At 54.8% G+C, this 24,789-nt stretch overlaps 1 protein-coding gene across 27 annotated transcripts in view; it reads left to right on the top strand.

Moving 5' to 3' along the window:
- The window catches only part of OBSCN (obscurin, cytoskeletal calmodulin and titin-interacting RhoGEF), a 238,535-nt gene that overhangs the window by 183,504 nt on the left and 30,242 nt on the right, over positions 1-24,789 (top strand). For 26 of the 27 annotated variants that reach the window (XM_055539448.1, XM_055539536.1, XM_055539504.1 and 23 more), the window contains 26 exons: positions 142-414; positions 1,168-1,443; positions 1,742-2,029; positions 2,147-2,422; positions 3,208-3,581; positions 4,144-5,008; positions 5,818-6,096; positions 15,549-15,627; positions 15,869-15,993; positions 16,146-16,343; positions 17,231-17,263; positions 17,402-17,500; positions 17,612-17,830; positions 18,203-18,275; positions 18,547-18,614; positions 19,606-19,722; positions 19,874-20,013; positions 20,446-20,646; positions 20,758-20,840; positions 21,064-21,237; positions 21,946-22,102; positions 22,424-22,540; positions 22,624-22,788; positions 23,021-23,179; positions 23,330-23,507; positions 24,044-24,157. In XM_055539448.1, coding sequence (XP_055395423.1) covers positions 142-414; positions 1,168-1,443; positions 1,742-2,029; positions 2,147-2,422; positions 3,208-3,581; positions 4,144-5,008; positions 5,818-6,096; positions 15,549-15,627; positions 15,869-15,993; positions 16,146-16,343; positions 17,231-17,263; positions 17,402-17,500; positions 17,612-17,830; positions 18,203-18,275; positions 18,547-18,614; positions 19,606-19,722; positions 19,874-20,013; positions 20,446-20,646; positions 20,758-20,840; positions 21,064-21,237; positions 21,946-22,102; positions 22,424-22,540; positions 22,624-22,788; positions 23,021-23,179; positions 23,330-23,507; positions 24,044-24,157 — 5,130 coding nt within the window. The remainder of the gene's footprint in view (positions 1-141; positions 415-1,167; positions 1,444-1,741; positions 2,030-2,146; positions 2,423-3,207; positions 3,582-4,143; positions 5,009-5,817; positions 6,097-15,548; positions 15,628-15,868; positions 15,994-16,145; positions 16,344-17,230; positions 17,264-17,401; positions 17,501-17,611; positions 17,831-18,202; positions 18,276-18,546; positions 18,615-19,605; positions 19,723-19,873; positions 20,014-20,445; positions 20,647-20,757; positions 20,841-21,063; positions 21,238-21,945; positions 22,103-22,423; positions 22,541-22,623; positions 22,789-23,020; positions 23,180-23,329; positions 23,508-24,043; positions 24,158-24,789) is intronic. The other variant, XM_055539359.1, reaches the window with a different exon arrangement.

Here is a 24,789-nt window from a genome sequence, read left to right as displayed (position 1 = left end):
TCCTCCTGGTGGACACCCAGACACCCTCCCCCGGCCACATCCTCTGAGGCCCTTCGTCCTGAGGGGGGCTCTCCCACACGACTCTTGGGGTGCTGGGTAGGAAAAGCCCTGAGCACACCTTGACCCACTGTCTTTCTGCAGCCAAGAACACGGTGGTGAGGGGCCTGGAAAACGTGGAGGCGCCCGAGGGCGGCGAGGCGCTGTTCGAGTGCGTCCTGTCCCAGCCGGAGGTGGCCGCCCACACCTGGCTGCTGGACGATGAGCCCGTGCGCACCTCTGACAATGCCGAGGTGGTCTACTTCGAGAACGGCCTGCGGCACCTCCTGCTGCTCAAAAACCTGCGGCCACAGGACAGCTGCCGTGTGACCTTCCTGGCAGGGGACATGGTGACGTCTGCCTTCCTCACCGTCAGAGGTCAGACTTGTGGGCTCAGGAGGGGGCGGTTCTCTGTGGTCCCCCAGCTGATGTCCCCCTGTGGGAGTGCGGGAAGGTAGGGGAGGAGGGGGCTGGTCTGAGACCCCTCTCACGGGATAACCCGCATCAGGGGTGCTGGGGCTGATGCTGGGACCACAGCAGTGCGTCTCTCTCAGACCTGTCCCCCTAAATACTGCACGCTGCAGCGAGGTGGGACGGGGTGGGCCAGAGCCCCTGTGTGAGGACTCGGGGCTCTTCACCTCTCTCACCAGATCCCCCGCTGCTCGGGCGCAGGGTTGGTGATGAGGCTGGGGACACAGGGCACATGAGCCTCTCAGAGCCCTCCCAGGAGATGTCACCTTGTGGGGTTATGGGGTCTGGGGTCACAGGAGAGGGCCTAGGTTCTTGAGACCCCCCCCATTGGATATTTGGCTGGGGGTCATAGGCAAGGGCTGGGGCAGCAGGGGTCATAGGGACTCCTCCACGGGGCACCTGGCTGCTTGGTGGGGGGTGGACGGAGCTGGGGGAGCTGTGGCCTCTGGGAAGGGCAGTGATCTCTGAGACAGGAGAGCGCGGGGTGGTCATGCTGGGGACGTTGATCTGAGGCTGCTCCCAGAGGTGGGAGGAGCGGGAGGCTAGGTGCCCTCCTCTGCTCTGGGGCTGTGGGACAGGGGTGGCATGGGTGTCTCTGAGTGCCCCCAGGACCCCCCCCCCAGCCCTGTGCTCACACTGCCACCCTACCCCGCCCCACAGGCTGGCGTCTGGAGGTCTTGGAGGCGCCCCAGGATGTGACCGTGCACGCTGGGGGGCAGGCCAGCTTCAGCTGCACCCTTAGTGAGACGGTGCCCGTGGGCGAGGCGACCTGGTACCTAAATGGAGCCTCCGTGCAGCCCGATGACGCGGACTGGACCGTCACCGCCGACGGCAGCCACCACGCCCTGCTGCTGCACCGGGCCCAGCCGCACCACGCCGGCGAGGTCACCTTTGCTGCTCGCGATGCTGTTGCCTCCGCGAGTCTCACTGTGCTGGGTGGGTGTCTTGGGCCTGCTTGCCCCAGCTCGGGTCCAGGGCTCTGGGGGAGGTGGGTGGGGGGATGAGGCATTTCCGCTTCAGAAGCTGTTGGGGGCTGTCCGTGGCCCCACACGTGGAGTGGGCTCGGGGCACACACTCTTCCTGAGACTCCAGTGCACCTTTGTCAGCCCCACAGAAAGACGGGGCTGAGGGGCACAGCTGCTCACAGGACTCAGGGGAGCAGACACCAGCGTGGGCAGGTCTGCGGGTGCAGGCTGCCCGCTGCTGCACTGACCGCCTCCTCCCCGCCCCACAGGCCTCCCCGACCCCCCAGAGGACGCAGAGGTGGTGGGGCGCAGCGGCAGCTCCGTGACGTTGTCCTGGGTGGCCCCCACGAGCGATGGCGGAGGGGGTCTCCGTGGCTACCGGGTAGAGATGAAGGCAGCAGCCTCGGGAGAGTGGCAGCTGTGCCACGGTCTGGTGCCCGGGCCCGAGTGTGTGGTGGCTGGCCTGGCCCCCGGGGAGACCTACCGCTTCCGCGTGGCTGCAGTGGGCCCGGCGGGCGCTGGGGAGCCCGTGTACCTGCCCCAGACGGTGAAGCTCGGTGAGTGGCTGCCTTAGTCTTGGGTGGCGAGGGCGGGGTCCAGCTTGCAGCCCTCAAAGCCTCTCTCAGCTGAGGGTCCCCACCCGCACCCTTGCTGACCCTGATCCCTGTTCCCAGAAGAGCCCCTGGAGCCCACGCCTGCGGCCCCCGCCCCCGAGAGCCGGCAGGTGGCGGCCGGGGAGGACGTGTGTCTGGAGTGCGAGGTGGCCGAGGCGGGTGAGGTCGTCTGGCTGAAGGGGACGGAGCGCGTCCAGCCGAGCGGGCGCTTCCAGCTGCTCCGCCAGGGCCAGCGGCAGATGCTGCTGATCCGGGGCTTCTCCACGGAGGACCAGGGCGAGTACCGCTGTGCCCCTGCACGGGACTCAGCCTCTGGGTCAGCTGCTGCTTTCCAGGGTATGTCTCCCGGGGCCCGCTGTGCAGAGGGGAGGAAGGAGGCCTGGGGTGTGGAGTGGGCCAACCTGCTTCCTCACTGGTCCTCTCTTGAGAAACTGCTGGATGTACATCCCTCACATTAAGGACTGAGGCCTGGGGTCAGGAGATGCACCAATCGGTGTAGTTCAGCCTCCTGTCAGACCCATATCACTGACACCTGAGGTCACGTTGTCCCCTGGTCGATGCCCCTCCTTGGTGCCCACTGCTAGCTCTTTGAATCCTTGCTTGCCTGCTGTCTGAGCCCCCTGCACCTGCTCTGCCCCTGGCCTGGGGTTTCCTGTGTTCACCGGCTCTTGTGCAGGAGGGAGAATGAGGCCTAGAGAGGGCCGTTCAGAGCCCCTAAAACCTTGTCAAGATTGTGCATCAGAGCTCTCGGGGCCCAGGCAGGCAGCTATTGCTGCTGCTAAGTCGCTTCAGTCCTGTCTGCCTCTGTGCGACCCCATAGATGGCAGCCCACCAGGCTCCCCTGTCCCTGGGATTCTCCAGGCAAGAACACTAGAGTGGGTTACCATTTCCTTCTCCGATGCATGAAAGTGAAAAGTGAAAGTGAAGTCACTCAGTCGTATCCGACTCTTCGCGACCCCATGGACTGCAGCCCACCAGGCTCCTCCGTCCATGGGATTTTCCAAGCAAGAGTACTGGAGTAGGCAGGCAGCAGAGGCCTCTAAAGGGAACTGTGGTCAGTAGCCAAGGCCAGCCTGGGGTCGCTGTGCTTGTCTAACTGACCACTCTCCTGCCCTCCTCAGTGGTGCTGACCCCAGAATCCGGGGAGGAGGTCCCTGCTCAGCCCAGCCTGCCCCCTGAGGCAGCCCAGGAGGGCGACCTGCACCTGCTGTGGGAGGCGCTGGCCCGGAAGCGCCGCATGAGCCGCGAGCCCACGCTGGACTCCATCAGCGAGCTGCCCGAGGAGGACGGCCGCCCGCAGGGCCCGCGGCAGGAGGCCGAGGAGGCTGTGCCTGACCTCTCAGAGGAGTACTCCACGGCTGACGAGCTGGCGCGCACGGGCGAGGCCGACCTCTCGCACACCAGCTCTGACGACGAGTCCCGTGCAGGCACCCCTTCGCTGGTTACCTACCTCAAGAAGGCTGGGAGGCCCAGCCCCTCGCCACTGGCCAGCAAGGTGAGTCTCCTGCTTGACCTGCAAGGAGAGGCCCACATTTCTTAGATTTTTGCCACTCCATCATGCATCCACACATCATCTATCCACTGTCTGACTTTCGGTCCATCCAGCACTCATTTATCCAGTCATTTTCCCATCTACCATCTGCCCATCTATTGGTCATCCAGCTGCCAACCCAGCTACGATTCACCTACCCATCCATCCATCCATGTGGCTGTTAAAACGCTTTTCCTGAAGAGCTGGAACCAGTCTTTCTGTGGTATTCCTCACAGCTCTGTCCCCCTCTGGGGAAAGCAGTTTCAGGTAGACTTGTAGACTTCAGGTAGACTTCAGGTAGAAAGCAGGGTAGACTTGCTTTTTGGCAGCAGCAGAAGCCCTCGGGCGGTTGGCCTCAGTGAAGGGAGTGCAGTTGACAGCAGGCAGCAGGCAGGAGGCATGCTGGAGCAAGGCGTGGAGCTGGGGCGGGAGACCCAGGCTCTGCTTCCCCCTGCCCTGTGTATGTCTCTGCCACATCCTTTGCCTGCCCTGGGCCTCAGGTACCCTACTTTACCTGTGCACACAGGTTGGGGCCCCAGCAGCCCCCTCTGGGAAGCCACAGGAGAAGCAGCAGGAGAAGCCACCTGCAGTACACCCACCACCAGGAGACCTGAGCGCTGGGGACCTGGGTGACCCGACCTTGGATCAGGCCGCAGTGAAGATCCAGGCGGCCTTCAAGGGTTATAAGGTCCGGAAGAAGATGCAGCAGCAGGAGGGGCCCGTGCTCCGCTGCACGTTTGGGGACACCGTGGCACAGGTGGGAGACGTCCTGCATCTGGAGTGTGTCGTGTCCAGCAAGACAGATGTGCGCGCCCGCTGGCTGAAGGATGGTGTGGAACTGACGGACAGCCGGCACCACCACATTGACCAGCTTGCGGACGGCACCTGTTCTCTGCTGGTCACTAGCCTGGGGCGGGCCGACGCTGGCCGTTACACCTGTCAGGTGAGCAACAAGTTTGGCCACGTGGCCCACAGTGCCAACGTGGTGGTCAGTGGCACGGAGAGTGAGAACGAGAGCTCCTCCGGGGGTGAGCTGGATGACACCTTCCGCCGGGCCGCCCGGCGGCTGCACCGCCTCTTCCGCACCAAAGGCCCAGAGGAGGTCTCGGACGAGGAGATCTTCTTCAGCGCTGACGAGGGCAAGGCAGAGCCTGAGGAGCCTGGGGACTGGCAGACGTACCGCGAAGATGAGCACTCCATCTGCATCTGCTTTGAGACGCTGGCAGAGGCCCGCCGGGCAGCCAGCCGCTTCCAGGAAATGTTTGGCGTGTTGGGCATCCGTGTGGACGTCAGCCTGTCCGAGCTGGGACCACGCAGGGTGGAGATGCGCATTGGCAAGGTGGCACCCGCCCCTTCAGCCCCGCTGGAGCCAGTGCTCGCGGCAGAGGCTGGTGAGTCTGCAAGCTGTACGCAGGGAGGACGAGCAAAGCCAGGCTGGCGATCCAGCGTCAGCTGAAGACTCAGGGAGGTGGCTGGGCTTTAGCTTCTGGTTGTGCACAGATGCGGCCCACTGAGCTGGAAAGAGCCCTGACTTTGGGGTGAGACAAAGCTCAGTTTAAATTCCAGCTCTGCCTCTTTGAGCCTCAGAGTCCTATTCTATGAAATATGTTCGGGAATACTGACTTCCTAGAGTTGAGGGATTTATTTTTTCCCCCATGAGGGTTTGAGATGTAATCTGTGTAAAAGGTAGGGTCGCACATAGTCCAGTCTGAACCCCATTTCCCACTCCAGCAACTAAAGTTAATTGAAAAGTCATTTCGCTGTTTACTTCTGTCTCCCTAACAGGGAACATCATTACCATCATATTACCGTCATAATGATTACCATCATAATTATACCCTAAAGGGGGTGTCGTAAACAACCCACAGCATCATTCTTCCTCTTTAATTCTGAGCTGCTTGTGTGCTTCCAATCCCAGACTGCCAGCCTTGGTCTTCCCTTTACCTCCCCTTCCTCCCCATTTCTTGTCTGCTATCTCTCTGACCTCACGGGAGCTTGGGAACCAGGCTGGCAAAGAGAGGATTCTTCTAGAGCATGGGGAGGAGGGGATAGCTCAGTTGACAGAGACAGAATTCTGTTTGGCCACCAGTCTGTGAGCGCTCACATGAATGGGTGCCGTGCAGCGTTGAACTTCTGGCAGCTGGGGTAGCTGAGGGGAACCCAGGGCTGACGTGCTGTGTGCCCTGCCCCTCTCTTCTAGCCCCGGTGTTCCTGACCGAGCTACAGAATCAGGAGGTGCTGGATGGGTACCCTGTGAGCTTTGACTGTGTGGTGACAGGCCAGCCTGTGCCCACTGTGCGGTGGTTCAAGGATGGGAGGATGCTGGAGGAGGATGACCACTACATGATCAGTGAGGACCAACAGGGTGGCCACCAGCTCATCATCACGGCTGTGGTGCCGGCAGACATGGGTGTCTACCGCTGCCTGGCCGAGAACAGCGTGGGTGTGTCCTCTACAAAGGCAGAGCTCCGTGTGGACCGTAAGTGCACATTTGGGTGTGAGGATTCAGGCAGGGCAGGGGTCACGGCAGTGATAGCCGGTGCTGGGTTGGAGGATTACCAGCCCAGCATTGGTCTCAGGTCAGGCAGAATTTGGGGCTGGAAAGTCTTGTGGCAGATAGACAGTTCCCTTGGAGCCCCCTTGAGAGGTAAATGGGATGGGGAAGAACCTGGGAAGATTTGGAGGTACCCCATGGGCACAGGGGGTGGTTAACGGCACTGTGGCATAATAAGAAACATATATATTTGGTCTTTGTTCCTGATTCCTGGTGGGCCCCTAGATAGCTTCAGTACAAATAAATCCATCTGATTTTTCACAAAAATCCAAAAACAAATAGAGGAAACACAGAATTTCAGATTCAAGGATGGAATTTCAAATAGTGCTGGCGTAATTTGAACAATTGTAGGCACGACTGAGCGACTTCACTTTCACTTTTCACTTTCATGCATTGGAGACGGAAATGGCAACCCACTCCAGTGTTCTTGCCTGGAGAATCCCAGGGACGGGGGAGCCTCGTGGGCTGCCGTCTATGGGGTCGCACAGAGTCAGACACGACTGAAGCAACTTAGCAGCAGCAGCAGCAGGAAAAAATATGAACACACCAAGGAAACCAGAATTGAAAGAGAAAGACGTACCCTAATGTTCATTGCAGCACTGTTTACGATAGCTGGGACATGGACGCAACCTAGATGTCCATCGGCAGATGAATGGATAAGGAAGTTGTGGTACATACACACAATAGAATACTACTCAGCTATAAAAAGGAACGCATTTGAGTCAGTACTGATGAGGTGGATGAACCTAGAACCTATTATACAGAGTAAAGTCAGTCAGAAAGAGAAACACCAATATTAACACCTATATATGGAATTTAGAAACACAGTAATGATGATCCTATATGCAGGCAGCAAAAGAGACACAGGTGTAAAGAACACTTCTGGACTCTGTGGGGAAAGGCGAGGGTGGGATGATTTGAGAAAACAGCATTGAAACATGTATATTACCATATGTGAAATAGATGACCAGTGCAAGTTTGATGCATGAAGCAGGGCAGCCAAAGCCGGGGCTCTGGGACAACCCAAGGGGAGGGAGGGGGGGTTCAGGATGGGAAACATGTGCACCCATAGCTGATTCACGTTGAGGTATAAAAACCATCACAATATTGTAAAGTATGTATCCTCCAATTAAAATTTACTAATTAAAAAAAGAAACCAAAAATAGGAACTTCAACCTTGTATGAAAATTACCTCGGAATGGATTACATACTTAAATGTAAAATATGAACCTATCAAACTTTTAGGGAAAACTTGGGAAGAAATCCTCAGGATCAAGGGCTAGGAAAAGACTACTTAGACTTCACCCTAAAACGAAAAATTGGTAAAGTGGACCTCAGACTTAAAACCGTTTGCTCTGAAAAATCAAGTGTTGAGGATGAAAAGCCATGGGCTGGGGAAAAGTACCTGCATCATTTGTTGAAAAGAATATTTTCCCTTATAACATTGTCTTGGAACTCTTTTGCCAGAAATGAATTTCCATTAAATGTATAGATTTATTTCTGACTTTCATTCTCTTCCATTCGTCCAGATGTCTGCCATTATGCCATTACTACACTGTTTTGACAATTGTAGCTTTGTATTAAGTTTTGAAACTGTAAGTATAAATCCGCCAACTTGATTGTTTTGACCATCCTGAGTCTCTTATATTTTTTAATGAATTTTAGGATCAGCTCGTCAATTCCTGCAAACATAAACTTTGGGTACTTTTTATTATTTCCTTTTTATCAATGGTTTTTGAGTAATCATATTTTTTGGTGCACTTGTCTTTATGTTCCTTATCTTGCAGTTAATTGAGCTTCTTGAGTTAATGGGGCTTCCCTGGTGGCTCAGATGGTAAAGAATCTGCCTACAATGGAGGAAACCCAGGTTTGATCCCTGAGTCAGGATGATCTCCTACAGAATGCAAGGGCTACTCACTCCAGTATTCTTGCCTGGAGAATTCCATGGACAGAGGAGCCTGGTGGGCTGTACAATCCATGGGTTCACAAAAGAGTTGGACACAACTTAGCAACTAACACTTTTAATATTTTTCATTAAGTTTGAAATTTGTGAGGCATTATTTCTTGAAATATTTTTCCTTTCCCCCTTCATTTGGGGACTTACAAATAATCGAGGCACTTGAAGTTGCACTTGTTCAGTCGCTCAGTCATGTCCAACTCTTTGCAATCCCATGGACTGCAACATGCCAGGCTTCCCTGTCCTTCACTATCTCCTGGAGTTTTCTCAGACTCACGTCCATTGAGTCAGTGATGCCATCCAACCATCTCAACCTCTGTCATCCCTTTCTCCTCCTGCCATCAATCTTTTCCAGCATCAGGGTCTTTTCCAATGAGTTGGCCCTTCGCATAAGGTGGCCACAGTATTGGAGCTTCAGCTTCAGCATCAGTCCTTCCAATGAATATTCAGGGTTGATTTCTTTTAGGATTGATGATTTGATCTCCTTGCAGTCCAAGGGACTCTGAAGAATCTTCTCCAGCAGCATCAATTCAAAAGCATCAATTCTTCTGCGCTCAGCCTTCTTTATGGTCCAACACTCACACCCATACTTGACTACTGGAGAAACTACACCTTTGACTATATGGATCTTTGTTGGCAAAATGATGTCTGCTTTTTAATATGCTGTCTAGGTTTGTCATAGCTTTTCTTCCAAGGAGCAAGCGTCTTTTAATTTCATGGCTGCAGTCACTCTCTGCAGTGATTTTGGAGCCCAAGAAAATAAAGTCTGTCACTGTTTCCATTGTTTCCCCATCTATTTGCCATGAAGTGATGGGACCAGATGCCATGATCTTAGGTTTTTGAATGTTGAGTTTTAAGCCAGCTTTTTCACTCTCCTCTTTCACCTTCATCAAGAGGTTCTTTAGTTCCTTTTTACTTTCTGCATATCAAAGGTTATTGATATTTTTCCTGGCAATCTTGATTCCAGTTTGTGAGTCATCCAGCCTGGCATTCCTCATGATGTACTCTGCATATACGTTAAAAAAGCAGGGTGACAATATACAGCCTTGACGTACTCCTTTCCCAATTTTGAATCATTCCATTGTTCCATGTCCGGTTCTAACTGTTGCTTCTTGACATACATACAGATTTCTCAGAAGACAGCTAAGGTGGTTTGGTATTCCCATCTTTGTAAGAATTTTCCACCATTTTTTGTGATCCACACAGTCAAAGTCTTTGACCTAGTCAGTGAGGCAGAAGTAGGCGTTTTTCTGTAATTATCTTGCAGAATCTTGTGATGAATCAGCCTGGCAGTGCAGGAGATGCAAGAGATGCAGGTTTACTCCCTGGGTCAGGAAGATCCCCTGGAGAAGGAAATGGCAACCCACTCCAGTTTTCTTGCCTGGGAGATGCTATGGACAGAGGAGCCTGGTGGGCTACAGTCCATGGGTTCACAAAGAGTCAGACATGACTGAGAACTGAGCACAACTGAAGTTGTACTGCGGCTTACTAATAATCCTTTTAAATTTAAAAATTCTTGTTTTCTGTGCATTTCATTTTGCATAGTTTCTATTGCTATGCTTTTACGTTCACTATCCTTTTTTTCTATAGAATCTAATTTGCTATCAATCCTATCCATTGTATTGTTTATCCCTAGAAGTTCTACTTGAATCATTTTTCTTAAAAATGATTTATTTGTTTACTTTTTAGTTTTTGACTGCACTGGGCTGTCACTGGATGTGAGCTTTCTTTGGTTGCGTGGAGCGGGAGCTACTCTTTGTTTTGGTGTGGTGGCTTCTCTTGTTGTGGCTCACAGGCTCGAGAGGGCTGGCTCAGGAGTTGTGATGCATAGTTTAGTTGCTCTGCAGCATATGGGAGCTTCCTGTATTGGGATAAAACCCATGTCTGCTGCATTGGCGGGTAGGTTCTTAACCACTAGACCACTGTGGAAGCCACCCTACTTGAATCTTTTTGATATGTTCTAGAGAGGAGCCCAGTAGGCCCCAGTCCATAGGGTCACTAAGAGTCGGGCACGATAGAGCGACTTCACTTTCACTTTTCACTTTCATGCATTGGAGAAGGAAATGGCAACCCACTCCAGTATTCTTGCCTGAAGAATCCCAGGGACAGAGGAGCCTAGTGGGCTGCCGTCTATGGGGTCGCACAGAGTCAGACACGACTGAAGCGACTTAGCAGTAGCAGCAGCAGATCTCGTCTTAACTTCTTGAACACATGGAATACAGTTCTATTGCTTGTGTGAATGTCCTTCTCTCTCAGTTCTAACATCTGTGTCAAGTCTGAGTTGGTTTCAACTGACAGATTATTCTACATGTTATAGGTTGTGTGTTTTCTGACTCCTTGCATGTCTTGACAGTCTTGGCTGAATGCCTGACAGTGTGAATTTAGGTGAGTATTTTGTGTTTCTGCATGTCTTCTTGAGGAATACAGTGAGTTACTTGGAAGCAGCTGGATCCTTTTGGATCTGCCTTGTGTGATTTGTTAGGTGGGGCCAAGGCAGTGCTCAGTCCAAGGCTGACTGTCTTTGTCTGCTGAAGTAAGTTTTCCTGAGCACTCTACCTGATGCCTATGAATTATGAAAGTGCCCAATCTGCCTGTAGACAGACATTATTGCAGCCCTTGTGCTCCTGTGGCCCTGTCTCCTCTGGCCCTTTCAGATGGCTCTCCTGTATGCATGTACCAATTGGTGCTCTGGAGGGGGCCCTCTCTCTGCACAGCTTTCTCTTCTCTGATTTTCTGTTCCATAGACAAAGACTGCCTTTGTCTCTCAGGACATCAGCTCTTGTTTCCTCTACTCAGGATCTGCTTGGCTCTGCCTCAGTTTCCCCTTCATGTAAACTTCAGGCAGTAAGCTGGGGCAATTATAGGGCCCACTGTTGTTTCCTGAGGCTTCCCTCATAGCTCAGTTAGTAAAGAATCTGCCTGCATTCCTGTGTCTAACAGATCACTGTCCTTCACTTGCGTAATTCCTGCTCATTCTGTACCCAGTTCTAACGTGTGGGTATTTTCTCTCCCACAAAAAGAAATTCTCTGAGACACCAGATGAGTGTCCTATCAGTTCAGTTCAGATCAGTCGCTCAGTCGTGTCCGACTCTTTGCAACCCCATGAGTCGCAGCACACCAGGCCTCCCTGTCCATCACCAACTCCGGAGTTCACTCAGACGCACGTCCATTGAATCAGTGATGCCATCCAGCCATCTCATCCTCTGTCTTCCCCTTCTCCTCCTGCCCCCAATCCCTCCCAGCATCAGAGTCTTTTCCAATGAATCAACTCTTTGCATGAGGTGGCCAAAGTACTGGAGTTTCAGCTTTAGCATCATTCCTTCCAAAGAAATCCCAGGGCTGATCTCCTTCAGAATGGACTGGTTGGATCTCCTTGCAGTCCAAGGGACTCTCAAGAGTCTTCTCCAACACCACAGTTCAAAAGCATCAATTCTTCGGTGCTCAGCTTTCTTCACAGTCCAACTCTCACATCCATACATGACCACAGGAAAAACCATAGCCTTGACTAGACGGACCTTTGTTGGCAAAGTAATGTCTCTGCTTTTGAATATGCTCTCTAGGTTGGTCATAACTTTCCTTCCAAGGAGTAAGCGTCTTTTAATTTCATGGCTGCAGTCACCATCTGCAGTGATTTTGGAGCCCCCAAAAATAAAGTCTGACACTGTTTCCACTGTTTCCCCATCTATTTGCCATGAAGTGAAGGGACTGGATGCCATGATCTTAGTTTTTTGAATGCTGAGTTTTAAACCAGTTTTTTTTCACTCTCCTCGCTCACCTTCATCAAGAGGCTCTTTAGTTCTTCTTCACTTTCTGCCATAAGGGTGGTGTCATCTGCATATCTGAGGTTATTGATATTTCTCCTGGCAATCTTGATTCCATCTTGTGCTTCTTCCAGCCCAGCATTTCTCATGATGTACTCTGCATATAAGTTAAATAAGCAGAGTGACAATATACAGCTTTGACGTACTCCTTTTCCTATTTGGAACCAGTCTATTGTTCCATGTCCAGTTCTAACTGTTGTTTCCTGACCTGCATACAAATTTCTCAAGAGGCAGGTCAGGTGGTCTGGAGTGTCCTATAGTTTAACTCAATTCTGATCCCATCTTCCCAGAGATAGCATCAGATCCCGTAGGTTAAGGGCTTACTCCCACAAAGCTGCCTCTCACCACTTCAGATATCAGCTGCAAGTCCAGGTTGTCACCTGTGCTTCTGACCAATATGCTATAAATTAGAGGTTCCAGTGATTCTTTCCTTGGATTTGATTAATTTGCTAAAGTGGTTCATAGAACTCAGAGAAGGATGTTACTTATTATGTTAGCAGTGTATTATAAAAGGATATAACTTAGAAACAGCCAGATGGAAGAGATGTGTAGGCCAGGCAGGTGGGAAGGGCCCAGGTCGAGCTTGCCACTCTCCCCTGATAGTGTGCTCACCAACGGGAAAGCTCTCTGAACCCTATTCTCTTGGGTTTTTATGGAGCTTTCATTATACAGACACACTGATTACATCATTGACCATTGGTGATTGAATTAAATCTCCAGCCCTTCTCTCCTTCCTGACAGTCAGAGGTTCTCAAACTTCTAATCCTGTGGTTGGTTACCCTGGCTTATGGAAGAATCACCACATCCTTAGGGGCTTTCAGAAAAAAAATCACATCATTAATGTAAAATCCAAATCTACCTAAAGAAAAAAAAGACCTATATATAAAAACTATAAAACACTGATGAAAGAAAAAAAAAAATGACACAAATAGATGGAGAAATATACCATGTTCATGGATCAGAAGAATCAATATAGTGAAAATGAGTATACTACCCAAAGCAATCTATAGATTCAATGCAATCCCTATCAAGCCACCAATGGTATTTTTCAGAGAACTAGAACAAATAATTTCACAATTTGTATGGAAATACAAAAAACCTTGAATAGCCAAAGCAATCTTGAGAAAGAAGAATGGAACTGGAGGAATCAACCTGCCTGACTTCAGGCTATACTACAAAGCCACAGTCATCAAGACAGTATGGTACTGGCACAAAGACAGAAATATAGATCAATGGAACAAAATAGAAAGCCCAGAGATAAACCCACGCACCTATGGACACTTTATCTTTGACAAAGGAGGCAAGAATATACAATGGAGAAAAGACAATCTCTTTAACAAGCGGTGCTGGGGAAACTGGTCAACCACTTGTAAAAGAATGAAACTAGAACACTTTCTAACACCATACACAAAAATAAACTCAAAATGGATTAAAGATCTAAATGTAAGACCAGAAACTATAAAACTCCTAGAGGAGAACATAGGCAAAACACTCTCCGACATAAATCACAGCAGGATCCTCTATGACCTACCTCCCAGAGTAATGGAAATAAAAGGAAAAATAAACAAATGGGACCTAATTCAACTTAAAAACTTTTGCACAATGAAGGGAACTATAAGCAAGGTGAAAAGACAGCCTTCAGAATGGGAGAAAATAATAGCAAATGAAGCAGGTGACTAAGAATTAATCTCAAAAATATTCAAGCAGCTCCTGCAGCTCAATTCCAGAAAAGTAAATGACCCAATCAAAAAATGGGCCAAAGAACTAAACAGACATTTCTCCAAAGAAAACATGCAGATGGCTAACAAACACATGAAAAGATGCTCAACATCACTCATTATCAGAGAAATGCAAATCAAAACCACAATGAGGTACCATCGCATGCCAGTCATAATGGCTGCTATCAAAAAGTCTACAAACAATAAATGCTGGAGAGGGTGCGGAGAAAAGGGAACCCTCTTACACTGTTGGTGGGAATGAAAACTGGTACAGCTACTATGGAGAATAGTGTGGAGATTCCTTTAAAAAAGTGGAAATAGAACTGCCATATGACCCAGCAATCCCACTGCTGGGCATACACACCGAGGAAACCATAACTGAAAGAGACACATGTACCCCAGTGTTCATTGCAGCACTGTTTACAGTAGCCAGGACATGGAAGCAACCTAAATAGATGTCCATCAGCAGACAAATGGATAAGAAAGCTGTGGTTCATAATGGAATATTACAGCTATTTAAAAGAATGCATTTGAATCAGTTCTAATGAGGTGGATGTAACTGGAGCCTTTTATACAGAGTGAAGTAAGTCAGAAAGAAAAACATCAATACAGTATACTACCACATATATATAGAATTTAGAAAGATGGTAACGATGACCCTATATGCGAGACAGCAAAAGAGACACAGATGTAAACAGACTTTTGGACTCTGTGGGAGAGGGCGAGGGTGGGATGATTTGAGAGAATAGCATTGAAATATGTATTAATATATGTTATGTAATGATATGTGAAACAGAGTGCCAGTCCAGGTTCAATGCATGAGACAGGGTGCTCAGGGCTGGTGCACTGGGATGACCCTGAGGGTTGGGATGGGGAGGGAGGTCGGGGGGAGGGTCAGGAGGGGAACACATGTACACCCATGGCTGATTCATGTCAATGTATGGCAAAAACCACCACAATATTGTAAAGTAATTAGCCTCCAATTAAAATAAATTAGAAAAAAAAAAAAAAATCCCCACCTCTACGCCTGTCCAGTTAGGAAATTCCAAGTGTGTAGGAACTCTGAGTTAGGAACAGGAGGAAGACCAAACTTCTGTTTCTTATTATAAATCACTACATCACAGCCATTATTTTCTTTATTGTGTTTGTTTTCCTTTGGTTGTTTTGGGGGTGGGTATCTTATTTCAGGCTGTTACAACAAAGTCCCATAGATTGGGCAGCACTGCCTGAAGTTACGGAGACTGAAGGGTGCTGGGAAGAGTCCTCTTCCAAGTTGCCAACAACTGTCTTCCCTCTGTGTTCTCACGTCGGGGAAGGGAGAAGGGGTCCCTTCTTACTAGGGCACTAATCCCGTTCATGAGGCTCCACCCTTATGACCTCATCTAAGCCTGATCACCTTGAAAAGGTCCCAGCTTCAGACACCATCCTGATAGGAGTATGGACTTGAACATGAATCTGGGGGGCGGATACAGCACTCAGGCTGCAGCAGAGGATAAATTTAGCCCTTATTCTCCACTGTGGCTCTAAGAGGAAACCAGCTGCTGGTTTTGAGACCTGTGTCACCCTTGTTCCTTAGTTGGTTGGAACTAAGGAGTGAACTAAGTTAATTGCCACTGTCTGCTATTATGAAGCCCGGTATTGATAATTTGTTGGGTCTTGAAGTCAGTTTCAGGCCTGGAAACATGGGCTGGTAAGTAGCCTGGGGACAGGGAGGGGCCACAGGTAGCCACGTCCCCCGTTCCTCCTGACTCAGAAGTGCAGAAGTGTGAGTGTTCCCCGGGGGTGGCTGCACAGAGAGAAGCGGGTGCCCTCTGGGGCGGGGCTCGTGCCTGGGAAGAAGGTGAGGCTCAGGCCTCGCTTCAGCCCCACCCTCACCCGCAGTGACCAGCACCGACTATGACACAGCTGCGGACGCCACAGAGACCTCGTCCTACTTCAGCGCCCAGGGCTACCTGTCCAGGTAGAGGGCCGGGCAGAGGCGGGCAGCGCCCAGTGGGCTGGTGGTCCCGGGTCCTTGCGGGGGTGGCAGTGCTGGCTTGGACTGACAGCATCCCAGGTGTGGTGGCTTCAGCCAGCCTACCGTGGTCTCCACCGGCACAGAGGAGAACTCAGGACTGACCCACCCCAACCCCGGACCCCTCCTGTCCCGGAGCCCTCACTCGTCCTCCTCACAGCTGCCACTCCTTTGTTCTCCCCGCCAGCCGGGAACAAGAGGGTACAGAGTCTACCTCGGAGGAGGGGCAGCTGCCCCAGGTGGTGGAGGAGCTGAAAGACCTGCAGGTGGCCCCCGGCACACGGCTGGCCAAGTTCCAGCTCAAGGTGAAAGGTGAGCGGGAGAGGGACGGAGGGCATGGCGCTGTGTCCTGCCAAGCCACGGTTGCATGGTCACCGATGACCCCGGGCTCTCTGAGGACCTGTGGAGGGCACGGTGCCCACTGGGCTGGGGCCCTGCACTCACCGCTCCCCCTGTGGCCTCAGGCTACCCCACACCTCGACTCTACTGGTTCAAAGACGGGCAGCCCCTGACCGCATCTGCGCACATACGTATGGCGGACAGGAAGATGCTCCACACCCTGGAGGTTGTCTCTGTCACCACCGAGGATGCAGGGCAGTACTCGGCCTACATCAGCAACACCGTGGGTGCTGCTTACTCCTCTGCTCGGCTCCTGGTCCGAGGTGGGTGCCCAGTGATGTGGCAGGGCTTGGCGTCCACACCTGGGTTGCTGTGGCAGGCTTGAAGCCAGGACCCAGTGGTCACTGCCCCTGTGTACAGAAGTCACAGGTGCCCAGAAACTGCTTCCCAGAGAGCATGTGCCCCTAGGAGGTGAAGTGTGTGTGTGAGAGTGCTAGTCGCTCAGTCACGTCCAAGCCTCTGTGACCCCATGGACTGCAGTCCAGCAGGCTCCTCTGGCCATGGAAATTTCCATTCAAGAATACTGGAGGGGGTAGCCTTTCCCTTCTACAGGGGATCTTTTCAACCCAGTGATTGAACCCAGGTCTCTTGCATTGCAGGCAGATTCTTTACTGTCTGAGCTGCCAGGGAAGCTGAGAGGGCAAGGGGCCCATGAAATCTGACTAGCTAGAAGGCTAGCTAGCTGGTGGAGTTGTCCCAGGCAAGCGTGGGGCCTTCGGTAGACTCTGGGGAGGAAGAGGCACATAGTCATTTTAGAAGTCTGAACTTCCTTACTTTTCCAAGTTGTGAGCACTGAAAGGTGATTCCCGGGCTTACCCAAGTCTGCACTGGTCTAGGGAGTCAACATTGCCTGTGGCTTGGCTTCAGCGTGACTTTTTGAGCAGACCTCTTCCTGTGTTGGTTTCAGCGCTGTGCCCCAGACCCCTGGGCTGACATAGGGTAGCATTGCATCTGGTCTGTGGGGCCTGAGTGCGAATCCCAGGTCTGCATGGCCAGCCAGGCTTAGGAAAGATGCTGTGTGTGGTGTGTGGAAGTGGGTGGAGCCCCCCCTGGGTGAGGCTCCCCCTTGAGACTCCCACCCTGATAGGCAGGCTTGTTCAGGGGAGCGGGCACCTTGGTGCTATAGATCTGACTTGTGTGCTTTTTTCAGGCCCTGATGAACCAGAAGAGAAGCCAGCATTAGGTGAGCTGAATCCAGAGGGCAGAGAGAGGGAGGCCCTGGGCATAGATTCAGTGAGGGAGTGTGAGGGGGAATTGTGGAATTCCCATGTGGAACTAGGGATCCGTGTTGTTTACCACCAAGTGCCCCATGTCTTTCCAGATGCACGCCAGCAGCTGGTCCCACCCCGGTTCCTGGAGAAATTCACCTCCAAGAAGGTGAAAAAAGGTTCCAGCATCACTTTCTCTGTGAAGGTGGAAGGTAGGCGGTCCCACCTCCCTGCCCCCACACACAGCCCTTCTAGAGAGGCTGGGAGGTGAGCCGCCCTCCTGGTGTGGGGAAGGGCCGTCCACCGTGCACTCCTGCCCACAGGGAGCCCGCCGCCGGCTGTGCACTGGCTGCGAGAGGAAGCGGAGCAGGGTGTGCTGTGGATCAGCCGCCACACGCCAGGCTACACAGTGGCCAGCTCTGCCCAGCAGCACAGCCTGGTCCTCCTGGACGTGGGCCGACAGCACCAGGGCACCTACACCTGCATCGCCTCCAACGCCGCCGGCCAGGCCCTCTGCTCCGCAGGCTTGCACGTCTCTGGCCGTGAGTGGGCATGGGAACTGGGGCAGAGTGGGCAGTGTGCAGCCTCCGAGCTCCTGGGCCAGTCCCTACCCGCTACCCCTTGGGCTCCGCTCAGCTAGACCCTCCTAGAAGCCCCCACCACCATGAGTGGTTTCTTCCCGGGCCCTCTCAGCTCCTCGGAAGGCTGGTGAATCAAGTGCACACTCCTTCCATATCCTGCCACTGGTGGGATGACTGTGGACAAGTTGGGGCAGCGGGCACAGGCTTCCTTGGGGCTCCAGGGGACAGGGCCCCTGGTGGGTGGTCCAGGCATCACTGGCAGGGGTGCTGGCCAGAATCTGTGCTCAAGGGTGTGTGGTGTCATTCCGGTGGCTCACCCTGTTCTCCCGACAGTGCCTAAGGAGGCGGGGGCCATGGAGGAGCAGCCCGAGGTGAAGGAGGCCCTCATCTCCACCTTCCTGCAGGGGTGAGTGAGGAGCTGCTCAGGAGCCGGGGGTCAGCAGAGAGGGCCCGAGAATGTGGGCCCTAGGGGTGCAGGTCCTGGGAGTGGGGGGCGGTGCCGCCACCGGGGAGGAGCCCCATCCTGCACCCCCACCCAGCTCTGTTCTGCTGGGGTTGTGGGGCTCGGCTCCCCACTGGAGACGAGTCCTTCCCCAGGACCCTGACCGTGGCATCTAGCCCCACGGCCCCCAGACCCTCCTTTCTGTCAGGCTCCTCAGTATCTCCTCCCCATCTAGGACCCAAGCTGTTGCTGCACAGATGTCAGAACCTGCAACTTTCATGGACCTTGCTGGGCAGAAGAAAGGTACGAGCAGGGTGGGCACACGTCTGTGCAGGGATGGGCGGGGGCATGCAGGAGGCTGTTCAGCGGGCCGCCCCCGGACTGTGGGGCTCCTCTGGACTGTGTGGCCCTAGGAACACCGCTGGCCCAGTGAGGCCGGGGCTCCCTGCCCTCTTGTGGACCCAATTCTGACCTGCACAGGGCTCCAGCACCTTGGCGTCTTTTAAACTTGTATTTTATGGAAAATACTGAGTCTGCACAGAAGTCAGGAGGAGGGAGCCATGCATCCCACACGCCCACTGCCTATAGAATCACTCTTCACTGACCTTCGTTAATCTACCCACTCCTCCCTTTCCTGTGCTGCCCACCATTGGTCATCCTCATTGCCCCTTAACCCCAGCATCTCTGCTGACCCATCACCCCCGCAAAGGATCCCACACCCATCAAATTCAACCTGAAGCTGCCAGGGTTCTGGCCCCCAGCCCTTGAGCCCACTGCCTTTGGTGTCCAGAACCTGTCCTCGTATTATACTGCCTGGCGGGGCTCCCTCTGATCTCTGTCCCTCCCGAGCCCCTTCCCAGACCAAAGGCCAAGTGGACAACAGGAGTGAAAGTGGCACGGACACCCCCCGGGGAACCCCACAGCTCCAAGCTCCAAGCCTAGCCTGACCACTTGCTCAGCTTTGCGCTCAGCTCCCCTGCACCCACTGCCCTCCACTTTGCAGGCTGCCTGCTGCCCTCTGAATGCCTGCTCTCCCTCCAGCCACCTACTGCCTCCACTGCCCAGACCCTGCTTCCCCAAGTTCATGGTCCCCTAAATCACACCTTGGCTCAGATGCTTTTGAGCCAAAGAGACCCCTAGTCATGGTCAGAATTTCCTGCTTCTGGCAGTGCCGGCCCAGCTCTGTTTGTCTGTCGGCACTTCTGACCCCAAGCCCAGGATGGGCCTGGGGGCAGGTGTTCAGGCACGTCTATGGAGCACACAGCTGGCTGAGCCAAGCTCTGGCCCCCAACAGAGCTCCTGGCAGCAGAGGCCCGTAGCCACCTGTCCTTGGCCGAGGTGGGCACGGAGGAGTTCCTGAAGAAGCTCACTTCACAGATCACAGAGATGGTATCAGCCAAGATCACACAGGGTAAGGCTGGCTGATGATGGAGCGAGCTCCAGGGGAGGCTGAGACCGCACCCCCAGGCCTGGGCCCTCCCCACCTGCATGCCCTGGAGACCCGGGGGAGATGGCTGGTGGGGCAGGCCCTTTGAGGGCCTCATGTGTCCTGTGTCCCTCAGCGAAGCTGCAGGTGCCTGGAGTTGACAGTGACGAGGAGTCAAAGACACCATCCGCATCCCCCCGGCATGGCCGTTCACGCCCGTCTTCCAGTGTCCAGGAGTCGTCCTCAGAGTCCGAGGATGGGGACTCCCGAGGAGAGGTGTGTGGGCCCGCGAGGGGTGGGGGAAGGAGAGGTGAGAGCCTGGGGGCAGGGTACAGGTCCAAGCTGGTACAAGGGGAAAGGAGGTGTGGGGAACACCTCTGCATGGCCAGCATCGCCACCCTGACTCAGGACATGCCCAGAACCCCGCAGACTCCTCCTGATCCCTTTGGAGCAGGCTGCCTGCACCCCTGAAAGGAGCTCCCTACCCAGAGCTGGGTCAGGCCTGTTCTAGAGCTTCAGAGAATCTCAGGATGGCTGTGTCTTCTCCACTGAATCCTCAGGGCCTTGTAGCCTGAGGCCTTGGGAGGCCCATTGGGCCTCTCCCAGCCCCGCTCCCCTCTGGTGTCTGCACGGGGTCCCTGGGGCCTTGGGAGACCTGCCTGGCCCCAGCGCAGGCCCGACACAGCAGCTCCTCCCTCTCACCTGCAGATCTTTGACATCTATGTGGTCACGGCTGACTACCTGCCCCTGGGGGCTGAGCAGGATGCCATCTTGCTGCGGGAGGGCCAGTACGTGGAGGTCCTGGACTCTGCCCACCCCCTGCGCTGGCTCGTGCGCACCAAACCCACCAAAAACAGCCCCTCTCGGCAGGGCTGGGTGTCCCCTGCCTACCTGGACAAGCGGCTCAAGGTAACTAGGTGGCCAGAGGGGTGGTCCTGGGGTCGCAGGCGGGATCCTGACCCTCGAAGGGCAGGCCAGTGCTCAGGCTGCCTGTGACGCTGCCCTGTTTCGCCCTGTCAGCTGTCTCCTGAGTGGGGGCCAGCGGAGGCCCCTGAGTTCCCTGGGGAGGCTTTGTCAGAGGACGAGTACAAGACGAGGCTGAGGTGAGGGCCCCCAGGCAGGTGCTGTGGGAAGGTGGGTTTCTATGGGGGAGCTCTGAGATGCTAATTTCCTATGGTGGGGCTGTCGGGTGGGGGTGGGGGTGCCTTCCCTCCGTTGTCTGGCCTGGCCCATTCTGAAAGCGGTCAGCACAGTGCATGCGACTTGGAAGTGCCCCGTTGAGCAGCTGACTCCTGGGTCTCCCCTTCACGGCTGTCGCCCTGACAGTGCCATCATCCGGGACCTGCTGAGCTCAGAGCAGTCCTTCGTGGGCGAGCTGCAGTTCCTACAGAGTCACCACATGCAGTACCTGGACCGCTGCCCCCATGTGCCCGCAGCCGTGGCCAGCCAGAAGGCAGTCATCTTCCGAAACGTGCAGGACATCGGCCACTTCCACAGCAGGTGGGCCTGCACGGTGGGCCTGGAGGCGTTTCCTTTGGTCTGTATGTGTGTACATGTGTGTGTGCTCAGACACAGATACATGTGTGCACACACCAGTCACACGTGCACAGGACACACTCACGTGGATGCTCACACTTGCACATGTGTGCAGGCCTGGGCCTCAGGGGAGTGGGCAGGGGTTGAAAAGAGACAGAACCTTGGATGACTTGATTGACCCATTGGTGCACCACAGCCATGCCCAAGGACACACGTGTCCCCAGGAACACAGGCACGTGTGCCTGGCTTACCCCCAGAAGTGCCTGCAGCACACCTAGCCACTGCAACCCAAGGACACAGGCATGCCCCAGAAGTGTGCACACACATGTACGTGGGCACATACAAGTACATGTGCATACCCGCGCGCACGCACACACACACACACACACCCTTTCGTGTGTGGGCATGCATGTGCATGGTACATACACATGTACACCCACAGACATGTCGTTCCTTACATATTTACACGCCCACAAACACACGTGTACATGCAGCACACGTGCAAACATGTGTGGCCGTCACAGCCCAGAGCACTGACTTTCAGCCATAGGAGCTCCGGCCTCGGTAGCAGCCTGTTCCTTCCCAAACCCTCAGGTTTGGGGCTGGATTGTGGGTCCTGGGTGGGGGTCCTGATGTCAGCCCTCACCTGACCACGGTTCCCGTCTGTGGCAGCTTCTTACAGGAGTTGCGTAGCTGTGACACAGATGACGACGTGGCCATGTGCTTCATCAAGAACCAGGCAGCCTTTGAGAAGTATCTGGAGTTCCTGGTGGGCCGGGTGCAAGCCGAGTCGGTGATGGTCAGCACGGCCGTGCAGGAGTTCTACAAGGTGACTCCCTTCCCATCAGCCCTGCCTCCACTCCCCAGGCTTGATGCTGGCTCCTGGCTTTTAGATCATCTTCCCTGACCCTGCTCAGGCTCCGCTTCACCTTCCCAGGACCCCTGACCTCCAGGTTAGAAAAGCAGGCAGGGTCCCCCCGCCAACCCTGCTCTCCCACCAACCCTGCTCACGTGTTAGGCAGTGACACTGGCCACCCCGCGCATGCAAGCTCCCCTGGGCCCCCGGTCCACCAGCTTTCCGACTCTGGGGACACAGGCCCTCTGGAGTCTGCACACGCCTGCCCTGAGCCCAGCCCTGTGGTTCCCACAGAAATACACTGAGGAGGTGCTGTCAGCCGCGGACCCCTCGCAGCCACCACCCCCACCGCTGCAGCACTTCCTGGAGCAGCCGGTAGAGCGGGTCCAGCAGTACCAGGCCCTGCTCAAGGTAGGCAATACGGCCCAGGGGCTGTGGGGCCGCCCCCGTGCCCAGCCACCCCAGGCCTTGCCTTGACCTGCAGTCTTCCGCAGGAGCTGATCCGCAACAAGGCGCGGAACGGCCAGAACTGCGCGCTGCTCGAGCAAGCCTACGCGGTGGTGTCGGCCCTGCCGCAGCGGGCGGAGAACCAGCTGCACGTGTCGCTCATGGAGAACTACCCCGGCACCCTGGAGGCCCTGGGCGAGCCCATCCGCCAGGTCTGGGGCTGAGGGTGTGGGGAGGGCCCTGTGCGAGCCCATCCTCCAGGTCTGGGGCTGAGGGTGCGGGGAGGGCCCTGGGCGAGCCCATCCGCCAGGTGCAGCTGAGGGTGCGGGGAGGGCCCTGGGCGAGCCCATCCTCCAGGTGGGCTGAGGGTGTGGGGAAGGCCCTGGGCGGTGGAGGGTGGACGCCAGGCTGGGCCTGGCTGACCGCAGCCGACCGCGCTCCCAGGGCCACTTCATCGTGTGGGAGGGGGCGCCAGGCGCGCGGATGCCGTGGAAAGGCCACCACCGGCATGTCTTCCTGTTCCGGAACCACCTGGTGGTCTGCAAGCCCCGGCGGGACTCCCGCACCGACACCTTCAGCTACGTCTTCCGGAACATGATGAAGGTTTGCAGGGTGCCGGCGGAGCCTGGGCGGGCAGGGAGGCCCTGCAGGGTGTGCAGGCCAGGAAGCCCAGGGGTCAGCCCCGCCACCCCGGCCTCGGTGACCACGGCTTGGTCTGCGTCCCAGCAGTCAGCCTGTGCCCTCCTCCCACAGCTGAGCAGCATTGACCTGAACGACCAGGTGGAGGGCGATGACCGAGCCTTTGAGATCTGGCACGAGCGGGAGGACTCTGTGCGCAAGTACCTGCTGCAGGCACGGACGGTCATCACCAAGAACTCCTGGGTGAAGGAGATCTGTGGCATCCAGCAGCGCCTGGCCTTGCCCATCTGGCGTGAGTGCCTGGGCTCCTGGGGCAGGGCTGGGAGGGAGGCTGAACCTTTGCCTGTGTGCCTGGCTTGACGAGGCACACGAGTCAGCAGGTCCTGAGTTCTGGGCCCTTGTCCCCACTTGGGCACGCACAAGGAAAGATGCTCAATTCTCGGGCAAGTGGTGCGCTCTACCCTTGGTTAGCCAGATTTGGTGGGGGCCTCGGGGTCCACGCTTGGCTGCCCAGCGCAGGGCAGGCAGGCTGTGTTAGGGATGTGAAGGGCCCAGCAGTCTTGGTTTTGCTTCCTCACTTAACAGTGGGAGAGAGGATCCCGTTTCAATATACCCTTCTTTCCCACAGTCCCTACCGTGCTCCCCGACATATCCTGGGCCTGTGTCCCTTCCCCTGAGTCCCGTCCAGCTCCCAGTGTGGTACTGTGATAAAGGTTCCTAAGGGGTGGTGTCTGTTGGAACCGTTTGTTGGTCTTGGGGCTCTGGTCCTGCCACATGGACACCTGAGGGAGGGAGGAAGTGATCAAGGCCCTGTGTTTGTATCCCCAGGCCCCCCAGATTTTGAAGAAGAGCTGGCTGACTGCACAGCTGAGCTGGGCGAGACAGTCAAGCTGGCCTGCCGTGTGACGGGCACACCCAAGCCCATTGTCAGCTGGTACAAAGGTAAGCCTTTGGATGCTAATCCTGCAACAGGCAAGAGCCACCCAGAGGGAATCAGGCTGGGCAGGGGGCCAGGGGTCCAGGGTGGCGTCTGACGGAGGGGCTGGGCACAAGAGACAGGCCTCCTGTTCTGGTTGCCTGCTCCTGAATCAAAGCCAGGCTGGCGGGTGTGCACAGCGGGATGAGGTGGGACAGAGGCGGAGCTTGCTCCCATGTGCGGTGTGCTTTTGACACAGTGACTCTGCCCACCCCTGAATCTCACTCATTCGTTCCCTCATTTGATCGTGTTTGTGCTGAGTGCCCAGAACCATTCCAGGTGCATGGGAAATAGCAGGGAACAGGCAGGTCATCTGTGTCCGTGGATAGAGGCTGGCCTTCTTGGGGAGGAGACAGATGACAAGCACATAGACACATATGCAATGTGAAGTCCAAAGTGGCATGACCAGCCAGAGAAATATGGCAGGACAAAGGGCAGACCGGTTGGAGGAACTCCCAGTGGGCAGCGAGGCTCCAGGGGAACAGCAGGCAGAGGGGAGCCGAGGCGGGCGTGGTGGGGAATGAGGCTGGAGAACGCTGGGCCTTGAGGGCTGTCGTCTGGTTCTCAGGTTTGACTCCCCTGTGTGATGGGAGCTGCA

Source organism: Bubalus kerabau, chromosome 1 (genome assembly GCF_029407905.1).
Source record: "Bubalus kerabau isolate K-KA32 ecotype Philippines breed swamp buffalo chromosome 1, PCC_UOA_SB_1v2, whole genome shotgun sequence".
NCBI lineage: Eukaryota > Metazoa > Chordata > Mammalia > Artiodactyla > Bovidae > Bubalus > Bubalus kerabau.
The sequence above is the reverse complement of the archived record's forward strand: the minus strand, read 5'-3'. Positions and strand labels throughout refer to the sequence as shown.